Source organism: Notothenia coriiceps, unplaced genomic scaffold (assembly GCF_000735185.1).
Source record: "Notothenia coriiceps isolate Sejong01 unplaced genomic scaffold, NC01 NC01_scaffold00023512, whole genome shotgun sequence".
NCBI classification, from domain to species: domain Eukaryota; kingdom Metazoa; phylum Chordata; class Actinopteri; order Perciformes; family Nototheniidae; genus Notothenia; species Notothenia coriiceps.
This window is the reverse complement of record NW_011356213.1, coordinates 61-19435: the sequence shown is the minus strand read 5'-3', so window position 1 is coordinate 19435 and position 19375 is coordinate 61. Positions and strand designations below refer to the sequence as shown.

Genomic DNA, 19375 nt, shown 5'->3' with positions numbered 1-19375 from the left:
CGCATTTAGTGCTGAGCAGAGAGAGCAGAAAGAGAGAGAGAAGAGACCAACCCGACGGCTGCCAGCAGGGACCGTGTTGTTGAATTCCATCTGCGTTAGCTAGCTTGCCACTAATGGACATAAGGAGCTGCTTTGTTCCACAAACAAGCTGCGACGTGGAGTTCCTCTTCTTTGTCGATCTGAGGCAGGCTCAGGGGGAGCTTTAAAAAGGACTCTCTCAGGCGTGGCCACCATTACTTTGTCTAAGTTATTCTTAATGTCGGTCTCAAACGGGTTGGCCCAACAAATTATTCAAAAGATTATTCCGCGGCCACACCTTCATATGATCATTATCGCCGAGTATAAAATAAAATAAGAGATAAAGGAAAAACAGGTATTGAAACTAGCCTACTATTATGACAGTAAAACTAGAAATTACAGCTTGAAGGGGAGTGATTTGTAAAATATGCATTAAAAAAAAGTAAAGCTGTTTACAGTTCTGTTTCATCTGGGTGTTGAGAGATGTATCCATAGATCTCTTAAAACCTGTTAAGCCCCAAGGTCCCCGCCGGCGGGGACCCTGGTTTTTTTTTCAGGACACTGTGTCTCAGGGGATCTTAATATTTAAGAACCTATTAATGTGTTATACCAGATTAACGGAAATAATCTCAACTAACTGACGATATAAACCATTTTTACCAAAACAAAACACAAGTCTCATAAGAAGCATCTAAATGACCCCTTAGCGAAAAATGCTAACGGACATTGGCCCAGAACTCAAGATAAAAGTACCCTTATTACTTATCGTAGCTGCACATACAAGATCTCCGATTAAAGCTGAGGTTCCACAGATTATTTAGGTATATAGTATCATCACTGAGTGATCTGAATTTGCGATAGGGGAAGCAAAGAGAGACATCACAACACGTACCTTTACGTAGCTTCTAGTGAGATCGTCTCACCGTAGCTGTTAATCTGATCAAAAGACGTGTTCAATGGCATTAAAACGAGAAAAAACGCGGCTGAATCGGTTAATCCATAGGTTGATAAAGTTCCTGGGCAATAATTGGAATTATTTATAATCCATAATTCCATTTTTATGTAAATATCGCAGAGCAAAGTTAGCTGCTAATGGTAGCCACCAGAGTGGCTGCTGCTTCCGGTCTTGGCTATGCGGCAGTATAATACACACACATGACCAAATAAGGACTATGTGGGAGTTCCCCTCGATTCCATTGGCTCTGACGGTTAGAAAGAGATGTCACATGTCAAAATCCAGCAGGGGGGGCCAGAGATATGAAAAATCCACCCAAATGGCCCAAGAAGAGTTTTTTTTTGCTAAATCTGTCTAAAAATATCAAATATCACTTGTTTTGCATCAATCTTGATACAGGGTACTTATTAGACTGCCAAGGCACACNGAAGAGTTTTTTTTTGCTAAATCTGTCTAAAAATATCAAATATCACTTGTTTTGCATCAATCTTGATACAGGGTACTTATTATATGTTGTACTTTGGATTCCTAAAGCTTTTAGTCTACTAACCCATCATCCAAGGTTAGTTTTCACTATAAATACAAAAAATATCTTTTGGACGGACACTATAATTTACAGTTTTTTACCATGTTCAATCTGAATTTTCTTTAAAATAAAAAACATCTATATTGAATCTGACTCCTCTACATCCAACTGACAGGTTTATCATTACTTTGAGAGAAAAGATTATTAATTTAATCCTTTTAGAAGGGAAGATATGGTCATTTGTTCTGGGAATGTCATTTTCGAGCCTGAAACCTGAAAAACAGGCTCTGGGTTTAACAGGTTAAATCTAACACTTTGGGAATGAGACCTCAGTAAGGACTTCAGCAGATACTTATCAGCGGCGGTTAGTGCAGACAAACACTGTCACCTTCTGCTCAGCTGCCAACTGCTGCCACACACACACACACACACACACACACACACACACACACACACACACACACACACACACACAAACACACACACACACACACACACACAGTTTCCATATAGCTAATAATAAGGTGCGGAAAGTACATAAAATACTTGTATTACTCTAAATACAACTTTGAAGTTATTTACACATACAGTATAACCCATGGCAAAAAGGAAGCACAGATGGGAAAGAAACAGTAAAAATTGAAAAAGACCAAGCTTAACTCAAGTGCTGTATTTATAAAAATAAAAATTAATAACTGTTACATTTTACGATAAAATTAACAACTTACTTTGCATGTTCATGTTAATAATACAATTTATATAGCCTATCAACTTATTAATTGTGATGTGAAATCATAGGGTAAAATAATACTCCACTTTTAACAGCTTCAACATTAAAGTGATTGGCCTTTATTAGAAAGATAGAAGGGAAAGAGCAGCAAGGACTGAGCCACAGTAGTTTGGCACGTTTATTTTTAATACTTTTGTACTTCCCTTTGAATTTGAATGCTTAGAGTAAAAGTTTTTTTTCACTGTGGTTTTACTACTTTTACTTAGCTAATAGATCTGAGTATTTCCACCGCTCCTCTCTCACACTGAACAAAAAAAAAGTGGCTCCACAGGCTACTTAAAATGATGTCATCTTTTTCTGGTGACACAAAATGTCATCATCAGCCCAAATCCAATTACAGCATCAACAGGACTCTCTTTGAAACGATCACACATCCACAATATCATTCTGACATCAGATGTCTCAGTGGGCTTAAGAGCAGAAGAAGTTCAAAAGAAATAATGTGAAAATAAAGCTTTAAAGTGGTTCGGGTTGGATTGAGGCTGATGAAATTCGAAAGTTGTTGCCAGAAATAAAAGATTAATGAGTTTGAAAAAAAATAAAACTCTTTCGTCTTGTTCATTATCTAACGCATCAGTGTTCTGCAGCTCATGTGAAACCCATGTTCGAAGCTGTCTTTCAGCAAACACACACACACCCACACACACACCCACACACACACACACACACACACACACACACACACACACACACACACACCCCCCCACACACCCACACACACACACACACACACACACACACACACACACACACACACACACATTGAGAGTCGTAAGTGTAAAGGAATGAGTGGAGAAATGCATCTTGAACAGATTTATGGGCTGATATCATGTTAGTCCACATCCACGCTTCATGTGTGTTTGGATTGTGTGACCTGTGTTTTATGCAAATATTCAATATCATGAAAATAGTCGGGCAATAATCCTATAATGGGAACCGAGGATTAGTGAAGGATACTGAAATTAAATCCAAGTCAATTTGTTTAAAACATAACTCTGATGCTCTTTTTGTTGATGTTTATAAAATAAATCCTCTAGATTTCATAGAAAATATGTCAGGTTTAAACATAAGGGTTTCAGTAAAATAAGCCCCGAAATGTTAAATGAGCCCCTCACTTCTGGAGAATTCAGTCGACAATAAATGTGTAATGTCAAATTACATTTTTGTCAACAAAGATATTCATTTATTTTTATTTTATTAGATTTTTTAATGATCACCAGTATCAATCTAAATCCAACGACAGCAAACAAATTACCTATCATTTGTTTGCTTATAATAGTTTGGTAATACCTATAATAATAACACTTCTCCAACAACACACATGTGAATGTGACTTATTTTGTAAATCTTACAAAAAATATGTAAACATTTATTATTTTAAAATCAATTGTAAAAAGGTTTGGCTGCCTTATTGCCCTATTTCCTGCCAGAGAAACTCTAAATTACAAAAGAGAAATAAGTTTATTAATTTATTTTATGGATAAATGGTAAAACATTGATTTTGATCAATTACATTTTTGTATTAATACCTGCCGTTTGGTGGGTTGGGGTAAGGTGAATAAAAACGGCAGTGATTTAACAGTGGGTGTAGACTAACTTCTGACCGAAACAAAAACCTGTTCACAGTTAAATATGTCACAACCCATAGCATAGAATGAAATACAAGACTTTTAATGGGAAGAGTTCAATCTTTCAAAGTTTATTGACATGGGGAAAACGTTGGGATAATGTTTAAATACTCTACATAATAAAGTTATTAAAACATGCACATGTAAAATATAATATACTGTACATAAATATTACATTAGGGAAAACAATGTTCTAGCTGGTCTAGTTTCTAATGCAGTGCCGGGGTTCAGGATTTAGTTTGACCCTCTAGCTGAGACAAACCTGACCATTATAGTGCAAGAAAAGGGGAAATTAATGGAATGCTCGACTCATGGCAGGCGCGGGTCTCTTCAGTATGGCCTCCACAGAGAAGGACAAAGACTCACTGGATGCCATCTTGGTCCCCACAGGCTTGGACAGAAAGTCTTTAGCGTACCTGTTGCTGATTTTCACAGCCTGAATGTCTTTGGCGGAGCCCTCCCTGAATTTTCGGGCGGCCTCCTCTAAGAGCTCTTTGCAGTATGGAGCCCTGAGCTCCAGCCCGGCACCGCCGCCGCTTTTCTCACTCAGCGAGTGCTGGATGAGCGAGTGAAAGGAGTTGAGTTTCACAGAAAGCTTAGCGTTGTCCTTGCTCAGCTTGTTCAGGACTTGGCTGGAGTTTTGGGAATGAGAGTTGTTGGGGAAGGACTGTCCGAAGCTCCTATTGGGTGGAGAGAAGGCTGAGCACTCCCTCTGCGTGACACCGGGGGCTTTGGGATCAGCCCGTTGAGGGTCTGCTGAGTCCTGCGCCGCAGCTGCTCGGGATCCTTCCACTTTAGCGGCGAGAGCAGCCGCAGCCTCCTGCTCTGACGGATGGCTCTCGTCAGGCATAACCTTGGGCTCCCACATTGCACCTGGCTTCATGTTCTGCACCGCCGTGGCATTGAAGAGGCACTGCTGGTAGAGCAGGGCATCGCCCAGGTTGGCTGCACCACGGGGCCACATCATGAAGCCCCCTCGCGAGGGCTGCAGCGGGTAGTGGCGATAGGTGGTGGCTACGCTGACGTTGGAGGCGATGAGCTCCACGTTGGCGGAGCCGGCGGGGTACTGCATGGACAGATCCAGGCAGTTAGGGCCCAGGAAGTTGCACAGCTCTTTGGGCTGGGGTTCAACCTGACCTGCGGGCGAGTAAGCTGTCTTGTAGTTGTACTCTGCGGTGTGGTGGGCCATGCTGTTAGGGAAGATGAGCGAGGCTGCCTGGCTGTTCTCCAGCAACTCTCGCTCTTTGTACTCCCGCTCCAGCATGATGGATTCCAGCTCCTTGTCGGCGAAGGCCCTCCTCTTCCTCATGCGATCGCTCAGCGGCGGGGGGAGGGACGGGCCGGCTGGCATGTATGGATCACACTGCACCGGACGGTATCCTGCCATGAAAATAACTCACATTTAATTCAAGCATGTGATTTGTTGGATTAAAGCAGATGCATGCAGGAATGTTCACACTGCCAAAAATGCAAAAAAAAATATTTCAATCTGGTTTGAAGAAAATATAAATCAATAATGAAATCCTATTTGCATGTTGTAGCAGTGCTGGAGATGACTTGAGTGAACTCAAGTGGAAAAACATTATGAAGTCTCTGCTTGCATGTTAACAAGTCCATATCACTCTTTCGGAGTTGTTTGTGGAAAAGAAAAAATCCAAAGACAAGCCACAGGATAAACTGAGGTTTTATCAGGGAAACAGGGACAGAGGATGAGCCAAGAGAAACATAAAAAAGGATCAGGAAGATCTATAACATGATTCTATTTGTCAGATTTGTTGCCTTATTTACCTTCGAGGATGCTTTTGGCGAGCATGGTGGACGGTCGAATGTGTCGCTGATATATCGTCCTCCTCTCTGCTGGAATGTGTTTCCCAGATATTCCTTTCTTATCCTGATAAATAGAGAAAACAAAACATTAAAGACCTGCTGTCAGGATGTTTTCCTTGATCCTTTAAAAAGGCCTGATTTGTCACAGTAAGTCCATGTCCAAATATGGGTCATGTTACTGTTTTCTTGTATTTCTTTCTGAAATAAATGTGTGATATAAAAGCAGGATCACTGTGTGTAACAATTGAACATGAGGAATAGGCCAACCCACAACGTTAATGTTAAATATTATTAAAATGTCAATGAGAAATAAGATAAATCACAGACAGGTTTGACAGTTGTTTTACCTAACGTGATTGCAATATTTTTAAAATCATTATGTGGTTCATTACTTCACGGCAGACATTCTCAAATATCTGAATTTAACTGGCAGGTATAGCAGATGTTGCTTTTAGGAGATCATTAAGGAAGATATGTGGTTTTTTTACAAGTAAAAACTGAAATGTATAATAAATAGCGGGATAGTGAGACATTCAGCTATATCATTTGCTGGGACAACATAACAGTAAGAAGCCCTCCTGAGAAGCCATTTTGAGAACCACTGATTGACACTCTTGTTCATTCGGTCAGCCAAAAAGAAATGGTAGAACACTAAAGAACTACATTCACAGCTGAACCCTTAACCATAAATCTGTTGCACTACACCCCCAAAGTTAAATACCAAAACTAAACCTAAATCTGCTTCCAAAATTGAAAGTTCAAGTTTGGGTGGAAAACAAAACAGTATTATTTTTAAGAGGCTGTTGGTGACGTTGGAGTGGCTGAACAAAGAGAGGAAAACATGTCAGCCATGAATTGCTGTTGTATTACTGTAAATTAAGACATTTAACACTGAACAATAAGGCTTCTGTTGAAAAACCAGAAAGGCCTGTTTTTTCAACACTGTTATGATTATTAATGGTGGCACTGCAGATCAAATAAATAGAAAAGGAAATAAAATATACGTTTGATTGGAATAGGAAGACCAATAAAGTAATATCCAGTAAGAAGATAACTTTAAGCGAATTACCTAGGCTAATTGTTATTAACGTTTAATAATTAAGTCACATGTAAGGTATACATTAGCCTATACATAGGCTAATCAGAGGGACAACCAAACTGTCTTAACATAAACGCATAGATAACTTGTGGATAAATAACAATAATTAAAAAGGGAGTAATTGACCATGACTTGTAAGATCGTGATTTAAAAATGGTTGCTGATTTAAAAAAGGAAAGAGAGGTCTTGGTGAATAAACTTAAAGGCTCCTTATGACGTAAACTAAAGTAGTCAATTAGTCTTTTTAGACGTTTTGTTGTATTGTTAATCCTGTTTGTTATTGGCATAATTCAAGGCCTGTACTTTCAGGAAAGCAGTATTGACGGAGGTGAAATAAAGGGAAATTAATTTTAATGTGGGTCGAATTTAAGACTTTGCTTTTGCTGATTATACACGTTAACGGAGGCAACAGACTTCAAGGTTTCTGCATAATTTTAAAGAACCACATTCCTCCGTGCGACACATATCCATACACTCTCACACTCTCCGGGCCTACCTCCGTTGCTTGCTGCCTCCTCAGGGCCACCTGCGCCGCCATCACCCGCTGCCTCTCCACCACCAGCAGGCAGTTGGCGCATTGGCAGTCCCTCCAGCGGCAGAAGCGCTTGTGTCCCTTCAGGCAGGACACCACGCCATGGTTTCGGCAGCGGGCGCACTTCGGCGTCCGGCTGAGCCTCCTCTGTTCCCCCATGCCGCTGGGGGCCAGCTTGTCGTCGCCCTTCCCGCCCTCTGCTTCGTCCTCTCCGAGCGGCGCCGACCCGGGGCGGCTGCAGGAGTCTGCCTGGTCGTCGCTCTCTGTCTCCAGGCTCTCTACGTCGATTTCAAACTCGCAACCGGCGTTGTCTGACATGACTGCCCGAGTCCTCCGTCGGCTGTGTGTAGGCCTACAGCCAGTTTATGTCTGGAGAGAAATATTAAATATTATCAGACTGTAGGCTATATTATTACGGCTGTTGAAATGGCACTTGAGTAAAATTCACTCAACATCATTATGTGAGGACACTCCCATGTCTCTATAATAACCGATATCATTAGGCCTATACATTCATCTCAAACTTGCATTATTTTAATGATGGTTTAAACTAACTTTTAAATCTTTAGATTTCAATTGTTTTGTCATTTGTAGTGTTACTTTACATCTGAGCTATAAATGTCTTATGTTATCTCAAAAGAAAACTATAAGATTAGAAAAACAATAGCCTAGTGTTTGACTTCTTAATTTGTACAAACGTAGCATAAATAGAAATAAGAAACGAAAAAGTGAACACACGAAACCTTTAACGTTATGCTGTCGATAGGCACAAATAACAGTAGTACGATTACTGCGATTCAGGCTAAGATTATACTGCAGATATTAAACCATAATAAACATTGATTTTCTTCACAAATCTAAGAAAACGGTGAGCATATTTGAATAACTTTTAGCGAAAAACAAGTCACAGCAAGAGACTAACATTAAAATGTAGGCTATCAGACCATTAATAATCTGACTCAAACCACACTTCGGTCATCGCTCCTCTCGGTGTCCAAACACGCAGTCTATGCATGGGTCTAAGTGGTTGGCATTAATATGGTCAAGTCCCTGCATTTAATTGGCCATTTTAGAGTTATGTTATTTTGTAATGGTGCATAAAAAGACAAGAAAGGTGTCTAGTTTACCTGATCAAGTTGATTCAGCGATCTTGTCCCGGGGTTTTCTTCTTTGTATGACGTCGTTAAGCAGCGACGTGATGAATCACACACACTCGCGACTCCACAACAGGCTTGTAATGAGCTGCTAATTGAGTAGTTGTATGAGTGTGTACTCCGAACAGATCCAAATTTCCTCTGAAGCACACACTCATAGCGCCACTCCTATGAAGCGCTTCAGTCTGCCTTTTTTGGCCTCTGATTGGCTGCTTCCGAGCGCGAACCCACCAATAGGATTACGAGCAGTTATTCCCTGCATGCGCTCAATAGTTTCTTTGTCTTTTCTTTTATAGATGAGAAGATCACAATGGAAGTGTACTTTTTCAGTTTACTGCGGGGGAGGACACTGATTTGTTACTTATTTATAGTTTGTGTTGATCAAGTATACCATTAGCTTTATTCTAATTTGCTAGATAAAGTAACCACCACATGGCTATAGTCAAAAATTATTAATCAACAGCATGTATAGAAACATTTAACATCAAATTGAGCATGCGTTCAATAATGTTAAAATAATTAATGGACAAAATTTCACTGCTGGCTGATTTACCCTAAAAATAGGTACATTAGGCCATGTTTTTAACTTGATGGGAAAACAGAATTACGGTGCCCTTTTATTACCAGTTCTTCGTGTATTTCACTTCAATAAAATATATGTATTTATGTATTCATGTTCAGTCGCACTTAATAAAACTCAAAATGGTTGATTATTAGCATCAGATCCAGTGCAACAGCTTATCTGCGGGACACACATAACATCTCTTCTGTATTAAGGTGGTTGCACATTGTATCCTGCTGATCTGTGATGTGTGTAAATATCACTGACACATCAAGCAGCAGAGCAGATCGACAGCTGATAACGTTGTGAGCTGCAGGTTGTTACAGTCTGTCCTCAAGCAACAAGTAGGCTAACTGAGGATAATGATTACAATGTTTTCACAACAATCACACCTGAAGAAGAAAAACACCTTGTCAGCATGCAGAGTCTCACACACAACAAGTCAAACTTTACCTAAAATATACCCACAGGTAAAAACTTCAACTGATCTCAACACTCAATCCCAAATCATAAAACCCCTTTAATTTAACCCGCATCATTTACCGTGTCATTGAATGCAGAACACACTGCATCCATAACATTTTAATATAAATCCAATGAAAAATGTCGACATTAAAATAATAAAAGCACAAAACGTTAAAATCAACCAACGTTTAAAAGTTTATTTTGTACACGTTCTTCGCCTGAATTAACGGAATTTGTTGTTTTCTGTCGTCTTAATACTGTTTTTAAAGGTTAAAATAAAATTTGACATTGTGTTATTTTTTTGTCGTATTCAGGTTATTGTAGCTTGCCTCTTTTTTGCGTGTCTGGGTGTGACTCCTAAATCTGAAAGAGGAATGTGAACAACTTATGTTTGCCTTTTTGTTTGCAGTTTGCTGACTGAAAGCCTGACTCAAAAACAAAAAAGAGACATCGCAGCATTTACTCAGTACCAACTGACTCTGACAACAGAACAATACATCCAGCTACTGTAGCGTGGGACCTAATGTTGACCTTTTGTTCAGCCACTTGTGAAACTAACGAACAAAGCGAGCCTTAAAGGAAAATAGAGTTTAAAAGAGTAGTTCTCCATTTGGTCCTGTTTGAATAGTACTAACTTGGCACAAAATAAATTTTAGTAAAAAGATAAATGAATCATAATTGTTAGTTTTATTTATGGATGAATCATTTATATCTTACAATTTGTTGAATATAGATTTTTATCGCAAAAAAACGAAATTCGTTCGAACATTATTAAAGACACGTGATAAATTGTAAAAACATTTTTTTACTTTAATCTTGTGTTGCTTTTTTGTTATTTGATGGCCTATCTCTATATTGACTTTATAAATAATTCTAAGACTATACGTTTTAGTTACCCAAGGATTTGCATGTGTTGTAAATGTCATACAAAGAAAACTTGACATAGTTAATATACAGTAATTAAAATAAGAATGTTACAGTCTTAGGAAAAACGTAATTTTGGACTAATACACTAGGAAACATAGTGCTTTTGTCTTAGTTTTTATCACATCTTTGTCCAGATGAGGACAGTGCCTCTTGATGGTTCCTCCATGTGTTGGGGGTGAAGACGTCAGGCCTGCAGGTGCAGCTTTATTTGCCACTTCGTCTTAATTTATTGTGGAGGTTACGAGCGGCCACCCCGGGCAGCAGCTTCCACATCAGGAATGCTTTGATGCTGAGAGCCGGCTGACTCTGGGACAGGAGGATCCACGGAGCTGCAGGAACCTCCAGCCGAAATGTGTTGTCTGTGTCCGCTGGATCATTATGGCCGTGTGGGGCCAGGGGCCCTTGATTGGGTTTCCAGGAACCGTTTTGGATCTTCTATTGTCCCTTGAAGGTTTCCCAGGGGGGCATGTCAGAGTGTATTGGGGAATTTTAGAAGAGGCCCAAGGGGATGTTAAGGTGGTTATGAATATTTAAGGTGGTTCATATGTATTCATTATATCCTGGAATCCTTTAAGAAGCTCCCCTTCAAAAACATATTGGAATGTATTCAAGGATGCCTTCAAACTCCTGAGAGATCCCCATACCCCTGGAAAGGCCTGAACATGGTGCAATAAAGCCAGGAACCTTGGACATTGGAAGCAAAAGATACCTCTGCATCCTGGAAATCCCTGAGAATTCACTAGTTTCAGTGTGTTTTTTGGAACAAAGTGTCTGTTAAAAGGTCTGTCAGTCGTTGAGAAACGTCAAGTTATCCTTCAAGGGTTACAGGCATTATAATTACTTTTTCATAGCAGGTGTTTTAGATCTTTTGGATTTGTGCAGGGTCCCTGAAGGAGAGGCATGGATCTTCTAAGGAGTTCTGAGGTCCCTAAAGGGGTTCCAGGCCTTACTGTGTCAGGGTTCTCTGTTGGGCCCTCAATGATTTCCATGGATCCTTGAATGGATTATGCATTATTGACATTCATGAAATATTGAGGACATTTCAGGAGTCTCTGACAGGACCCATGATGATCCTCCTGGAAAGGATTCTGTCAATAGTAACGGTGTTTGCAGGTGGCCTGGACATTTCTTCACAGGACATTTTTTACAGGCCAATAAATAATTGGATTAGGGAATTAAGGAAATATGCTTAATTATTGCTTTGAAATAAAAATAAATAATTGGATTAGGGAATTAATGAAATATGCTTAATTATTGCTTTGAAATCAAATGTATTATTATTATTATTATTATTATTATTATTATTATTATTATGCAGGAATAATGAATAATCATATTTATCCAAAAGGAAAAATTGATCATTACTTGTATTGATGTACAAAATAATTTTAAACAAGCTCCACCTCATCCTGTTTCAACACTGAGACCTTATGGGATCCTGGGGGCTTAAGTATTGTTGAGAAGGTTTCTGTTGTCTGTGAGGGACTTCCAGTTCGCTTGGAAAGTCTGTGGATCCTTAAAGGGATTCCAGACATTTTTAAAGAGTTCCAGGGGTCTTTGATGCTCTCCGGGGATCCTTGAGGAGTTGCAGGGAATCTTTAAGGGCTTCCAGGTTTCAACCAAAGAGTCTAAGGGAACTTCCAGTATAGGTTTGGGAATCATGGAAGTGTTTTATTAATCCTTGAATACTTTTCAAGGATTCCAACTACTACAGAAGAAATGTCAGGTTGTTGTTGTTTACACAAGTGTCCGGGGTTATTCTCCGGGGATCCTTCAAGGGCCTCCAGACCTTTGCAGTGCGGACCTTTGGAAACACCATCTCAAATCTGCTTGTTTGAATCATTCAATAAAAGTTTTAACATTTCAAGAATATCTAGTGATTTTTTTTTTTTTTTATATCCACCATATTAGCCACTATAATTTTCTTGTTATGATACTTTAAATGAACTTTGAGTTGTTTGTTCAGTAGGCCTTTGTATTTCTAGAACAATGGCATATCTATCCTAAGATGTAGATATCTTAACGTTTATTTTGGGTATGGTCTCCGGACATTACTCAGTACACATGCGTTAAATGACCTTTTTAATGGTTTCGACCTGGAGAAAGACACACACTCGTAATGACACTTTCTCACACGCTGTCCAGTTTACTTTTGGGGTTGAGTGAAACAACAGCATCTTGTTGGAAGCGCCCCACTGTGCAGGTCGTAAAGCGAAACAGGAGCTGTGTATAGACAGAAGAGCAGAGTGGGATCACTGGGGATCCTGTTATGTTAATTAGCCTCTGAAGAACCGACAACACATGCTGCTGAATACAAAACCAGGCGGGACCACATTTGTCTCTGTCTGACACCTCGACCTCTCCTGGGTAATGTGCAACAAACAGGGGGACCTGTCCCTCAGCTGTGGACAGCAGTGGAAGAGGATTAACTAATATCACACTGTGAAAATACTCTGTAGCAAGTCAAAGTCCTGCACTGTATACACAAATATGTATGTACAAACTAGAACATGTAAAGGCTGGACGTGTTCTGGCGCCGGGGAGCAGTAGTTACTGTAGTAGTAGTAGTACGTTTGGTGCCTTGCTCAAGGACAAGGCTCCGATTGGGACTTGAACCGACGACCCTTCGGTTTCCAAGCCAAGTGGGTACAGACTGAGCTACTGCCGCCCCCAAGTTATAGTAAAATGTGTAATTAAAGTCCTTTAGGAACACAGGGTCTCAGGCACAGGAACGAGGCAGGGACGTCCTCCACAGCACAGGGACCCTCTGAAGACCCAGGCCCATTGTGAAGACATGTTCTCACTGCAATCCTTTTCGGTCCAAACAGTCCATCCATCAAAGGAAACTTTGGAGTATGAAATTGGATTATAATTACTCATGCATTCATGTAAAAACAGGATTTTGCTGTATAGTTGATTGAGGTGGAGCTGAGTTTAAACCATTTTGTATCAAAGAAATGCTTGTTTTCTCCAATATTGATTGATTGTTTGGTTTTAAACAGATATGAGACTGATGAGAACTGCTATGTAAGCAAAATATATTGGCCTTAAACTTGTTTGAATTAATGAAAACATTAAACACGTTTTAATAGTTACAGGAAGGAGCAGCAATTCCTCACATTGGTGAATCTGAAAGTGCACTGTTGGCAAATAAAAAAGGCAATTATCAAGATAGTTGCCATTTGCCATTCTGTCAATCAATTAATTAACACATATTTTTGAGCTGTTCTTGTTTATAGGCTTGTTATGTACAGCAGTTGTTTATATGCAACATTGTACTTTAAAATCCTTTTTATTAGATGCAAAACATGTCAACCTTAAGCTGTTAAATAATTTTAGTGGAAATAAAAGTACAATATTTAGCTTTAGTGGAGTAGAAGTATTAAGTGACATTAAACCAAAATACGAGGGTAAAGTTCAATTACCTCAGATTTTCACTTGGGTGCTTTTCTCTGATACATGTAGTTAAAACACATCCAGACTTTTCAAATTTTTTGCACCCGTCTATCTTCACATTATTTCACAACAAAGGTTTGTTTTGATATATATTGTTTTGTTATTTTTCCATGTGGGTTTGTTTTAAATGTGAGAACAGGGTGAAATGTATCCTCCTTAAACAATCATATTTAAATTAAATATTTTCGATATAACTATGGCTTTCTATAGAATGATATACGTTTCATGGGTTACATACATGTAGTAATAAAACATTGATGAAAAATGAATGAAAGCATGTCACCTCTAACCCCAGTTGCACACTATATGCCCAGAATAGCAATATCTATTTTGCCCACTGTGTGGCAGACGGGAGCAGTTTTCAATGATCAGAACAGCCTCATAAAAACGTTTTTAAACAGTGGTAAAATAAAACTTGCTGAAGAACTGTTGAGGTGTTAAATGGGCAATGTAAAGCATGACAATTCTAACAACATTGAACAAAAATTGTGAAACCTCTTCACTCTTCATTTATAAAAATATGGGGAAAACAAGTTTAAAGAGATTTCTGAAAGGGTATTTTTCTTGTTTTTATTTCGCCATTGCACTGCTTTGAAGTACTTATTATATATTTATTATATATTTCCAAACTCCAGTATTTAAATTCAGTACTGAAATTGTGCCTTTGACATAAACATGATTTTGATGTATTTCACCACTAGAGGGCAGTAAATTAAAGGTTTTAAACAAAGATGATGACCAAGAGGATAGATTGTGTTTCATATAGGGCTCTTTTAAAGTCTGTGCATGTTCCTTAATGCTTTGAAGTTGGTTTGCTGTTTTATCAATTGTCAAATACTCTCTCAAACAGAAAAATATAAATTTTAAAATAACAAAGTTTCATCTTAATCTACAATATAATATCATCATTTATTTGTCGATAATATTGTGTATATTAATTTGAATCTGCAATGTAAGAAGTAAAAAGAGGCTGTAGGAGAAACATAAAGACATTTGAAGAAACATGTCACAGCAGAGGCACAAAATACAAATATGAACCTGAAATTCACATATCATGTCCACTTGTAAATGTTTGATTTGCTTTGTGAATGTCGCATTTCCGATATATTTAAAGGAAATTCATAACCTGTTGTGCCACCAATACACTCACAAACACTGTTGTTTAGCTAAAATATTAGCATTTAAGCATGTAAACATGTCAGAACATGTCCACATGTCACAATATGTAAACATGTCACAGTGGAGGCACAATATACTAATAAGAACCTGAAAATGAACAGAATATGTCCTGTTTAGGACTCTTGAACACAATACTCTTGGAAACTGCACACCAAATGGAGCTCTAGTGCAGCATTAGAAAGTGAGGTAGTAAACAACGTTAAGTTACAGTTTGTACCTCAAGAGTTTGTTGCTTAGCCCGTGTACTCGAACAGAGGCTATCATACTTACTATAATATTATATAATATATATATATATTATATAATATATATTATCATAATTACTCATACTGACAGATTTAAACGGCCCCTACACACGGCGGGGTGCGTTGCCGCTTCAACATTTCTTAATCTGCCCATTAAACTTTGAATGGGGTGACGTCACGATTCGCCGAACTGCATTGTGGGAGCAAAGCGTAGCTTCTCTCGCGTGCTTGCTGCAAAAGTAGAGCAATGTTCTACTTTTGACGCCTCGACGGAGGCGTCAGCCAATTGAATCATATGCCAGTACAAGCGCTAGCCAATCAAACCGCGTGCTTGTGTGTCCGGGGCGCGTCTATCGTTATTCCAACCCAGTTTAGATTTAACCACGCCCACTTCCACATTTACATGTACTCACTCATGTATTTATTTATTTATACACACAGATGTATTCATTCATTTATATACACACAGCATTATTTAATGATACTGTTTTATATAAAACAGTATCATTAAATAATGCTGCTATATATATATATATACACACACATGTATTCATTTATAAACATATATATATAAACACAGACACTTATATGTACTACACACAATGTATTTATTCATTTATACACACAGATGTATTCATTCATTTATACACACACAGCATTATTTAATGATACTATTTTATATATATATACACACATTTATTCATTTATAAACATATATATATAAACACACACTTATATGTACTCACACATGTATTTATTAATGTATACACACAGATGTATTCATTCATTTATACACACACACTCACATATATACACTTTATATTAATTCATTTGTACACACACACATGCATATATATATATATATATATATATAAACAAAACAACACAATATAATAAAAACAGTTGCAATAATAACATAATATGGTATGATCAATTCTACCCTTTTGTTTTTGCTCCCATATTTCAATTAAAAGATATTTTTCAAAATCAATATCGGTGGTGGCTCTTTTGAAAAGATAATCAATAACACCGCCAGACAGTTGTTGCAGATTATACAGCATACTTGTTACTTACACACATGTGCGATGGTCCCAAAAAAGCCAAAATCTGCACTGTAAAAAATATATATACATTTATTAGGCACTCTGAATAAGGGTTGACTNTATTTGGTATATTCTATTAGGGCGGAAGTTGCTTCCAAAACGCCAAAATCTGCACTGTAAAAAAATATATACATTTATTAGGCACTCTGAATAAGGGTTGACTGTGTAATAATCATGCCTTTTAATTGGTGTATATGTCTCACCAGGTGAAGGCTGGGACAGTAGGAGGGGTGAGGTAGGAACAGGGGACTGCTGGATGCTGAAGTCCCAGGATACAATCCCAAGTTGACTGCATGATCCACTTATCTGTTTGCATCAACTGCAGGAGGTCAAGCAGGGGTCATCCGATGTCCTTTAGGTGCAGAGGGCAGTGGACCTTTAGTCATTTAATACTGTGATGTAGGGTAATGGATTTGTATTAACAGGGAGGTTATATTTCAGCATTTGAGATACACCTTGAGGCCTGATTTAGTAAAAAGCCCACTTACCACGACAAGGTACAGGCCATAAATGGGATAAGATATGACAAAGACATAAGGTGAAAAACAAATGAGAAAGAAAGGCATGCACATATACAAACAGATACATAAAGGGTGTAGAGGGGCAACAAATACCAGTGTCCTGCCTCTAAACAGAGGGATGGGGGTGAAGAGGAGTCAGAACGTGTAGTTATGCAGCGTTTATAAGGACGGTATTTTGCTTGTCAGATTCAGATTTCTGTTTGTATTTCCTGTTTCCTGCAGTGGTTCCCCCTGAGCAGCAGGAGTCGAGCTCTAGTTTGGAACAGAAGGACTCAGAGACCCCCCACCCATTAAGAAAGAGGAGGTACCCTGGAGCAGTCAGGACGGAGAGCAACTTCAAGGGCTGGGGAGGCTGATATCACCAATTTCACATTCATGCATGTCTCTGTGAAGTGTGAAGATGACGAAGAGAATCCTCACAGTGTCCTCACAGACAAACTGAACACATGGAGACAGAATCTGATGGAGAGGCCTGTGGAGGATCAGAACCAGCCAGGAGCTCAGATCCAGATAGACGTCTACAGCCAGATACTGAGGGCAACAGTGAGCTCTTCTGAATCTGAGACAGATGACAGTGCTGAGTGGAAGGAGGCGAGAGAATCCCATTCAGGTTTAAACTCTCAAAAAAGACTTTGCATTAAGACAAGTATAGGAATTTTTCAGCTGCTAAGTTTGTACAAAATATTTGTGCACAAAACAGTAATTTACAGAAACACGCGAGAGTCCACACTGGAAAGAAACCTTTTGTACGCAATCTTTTGCACTAAATATTAATTTAGAGACTCACATAAGAGTCCACACTGGAAAGAAACCATTCAGCTGCTCACATTTTGAGCTTTGATGAGATTTGCCTGGCATACTTCGCTCCAAAAACATAGATGTGTTCAGATGTGTACATCAATTGGTTCATTTGAATGAGCTATAAGATTTGGCCACAAGGGACATCAGGCATTCAAATAAGAGCATAACCATTTCCCATATGTTATCTTTATAACGTTTTATGATGCATAGCAAAACTTTTTATTACCATAGTCAACATCAACAGGTCAGATTTTTTAAATTGATTTTCAAAAACCAAAATGATTTATTATGATCTTGTTGATTGTTATTATTGCATGTATTTGCTGTTAGCAGATTGCAGTTTAATTTTTAAAAGGTTTATTGAAATAAGCCTGCTCAAACCTTTTCAAATTGGATTCATTATAAATCTTATCTTTCGAATGTTGAGTTTAACAATAAAATATGTGTCCATGTACACTAATTTTTGAATAATTTGATAATATCTATTTTGAATTGTTGCTAGTTGGCACTTTGGAATGGTACAGTCAGCGTTAATGAGCTTTCATTTTTTTAGAAAGCCATACTCCAAGCATATAGCAGGCCATAGATGGACAATTGTATCAACCTTTACACTAGCATTCACATTGAGAACAGTGACAGGTTAAATTGAGTCTTTATTTGGTGTTTGACTGAATTGATTTTGAAAATAAATGTTTGACTGACTGTCATGTATCACTAAAGCTGTGGGTGGTCTTTGCTTCAAAAGTCAACTAATCCACTTAATGTCAAACACTTCCTAAACAGCAGCCACACTGAAGAACTGTGACACTAAAGACAGTGTCAGTGAGCTAAGCCATGCTGTCAGACAACAGTAAATTCACTTTCCATAAAGCATAACTGATATGCTTCAGATCGGCAAACCTTAAAGCTGAAATCAGGCAGGTTATATATTTTGGCTGGTAGATATAGTATGATTGTATTATTAGTTGTATCGACAACTGTTCAAAAAGTTTTAAACAAAATCAGTTTGTAGTGTAAAATTGTAGCTTTGTGGTGAGAGTTGTATAATGTTTGATTCTAGCTGCTCGGAATGTTCACTGTACATAGCCGTGGGAACATGTTTCAAATGGGGGGTGCTGTGGGGATGACACCAGGGCTGGTTCTGACCAATGTGCTGCCCTATAGGCAAGATTTTAGCTGGCAATGAAAAACCTTTACAAAAGACCAATACACTACAAAAAGATAAACATATTGACATGGTGGACAGCTTATATAAAAAGGCTTCAAGTGTATTTAGTATTATAACATGTTTTAATTGGGGGGTGGACTTCACATCCTCTAGGGCAGTGGTTCTCAAAGTGGGGTCCGCGACCCCCCGGGGGTCCGTGGCACTCTGCCAGGGGGTCCGTGAAAAGTTTTCAGATTCATTAATCTAAAAAATCATGATATCATTTTTTTTTTTTTTTTACAAAAAGCTTCATAGTTCAACAAATATTATTTTTTTTTAATCTAAAATAGTTCATAGATTACGTTCTAATCTAACAAATCTATACATTTAAAAATCAAGCGTGTCACCCGTTACCATGGAAACAACAATAACTGGTACGT

The 19375-nt window shown here is 38.4% G+C and overlaps 1 protein-coding gene across 1 annotated transcript; it reads right to left on the bottom strand.

Annotated features, from left to right (window-relative positions):
- Positions 1-4006: 4006 nt before the first annotated feature.
- Positions 4007-8635, bottom strand: dmrt2a (doublesex and mab-3 related transcription factor 2a). The gene is made up of 4 exons (XM_010781642.1): positions 8503-8635; positions 7340-7744; positions 5706-5808; positions 4007-5297 (listed from the first exon to the last, which is right to left on the bottom strand). The coding sequence occupies exons 2-4, from the start codon at positions 7691-7693 to the stop codon at positions 4210-4212; spliced, it is 1545 nt and encodes a 514-aa protein (XP_010779944.1). The 5' UTR covers positions 7694-7744; positions 8503-8635; the 3' UTR covers positions 4007-4209.
- Between the last annotated feature and the right edge of the window lie 10740 nt (positions 8636-19375).

What these genes read in the sequence shown, in the direction of transcription:
- dmrt2a (XM_010781642.1), bottom strand. Translation starts at nt 7,693, where the DNA reads ATGTCAGACAACGCCGGTTGCGAGTTTGAAATCGACGTAGAGAGCCTG. An exon ending in GGAGGCAGCAAGCAACGGAG is followed by an intron (nt 5,809 to 7,339) that starts GTAGGCCCGGAG and finishes TCTATTTATCAG; the next exon opens with GATAAGAAAGGAATATCTGG. An exon ending in CGCCAAAAGCATCCTCGAAG is followed by an intron (nt 5,298 to 5,705) that starts GTAAATAAGGCA and finishes TTTTCATGGCAG; the next exon opens with GATACCGTCCGGTGCAGTGT.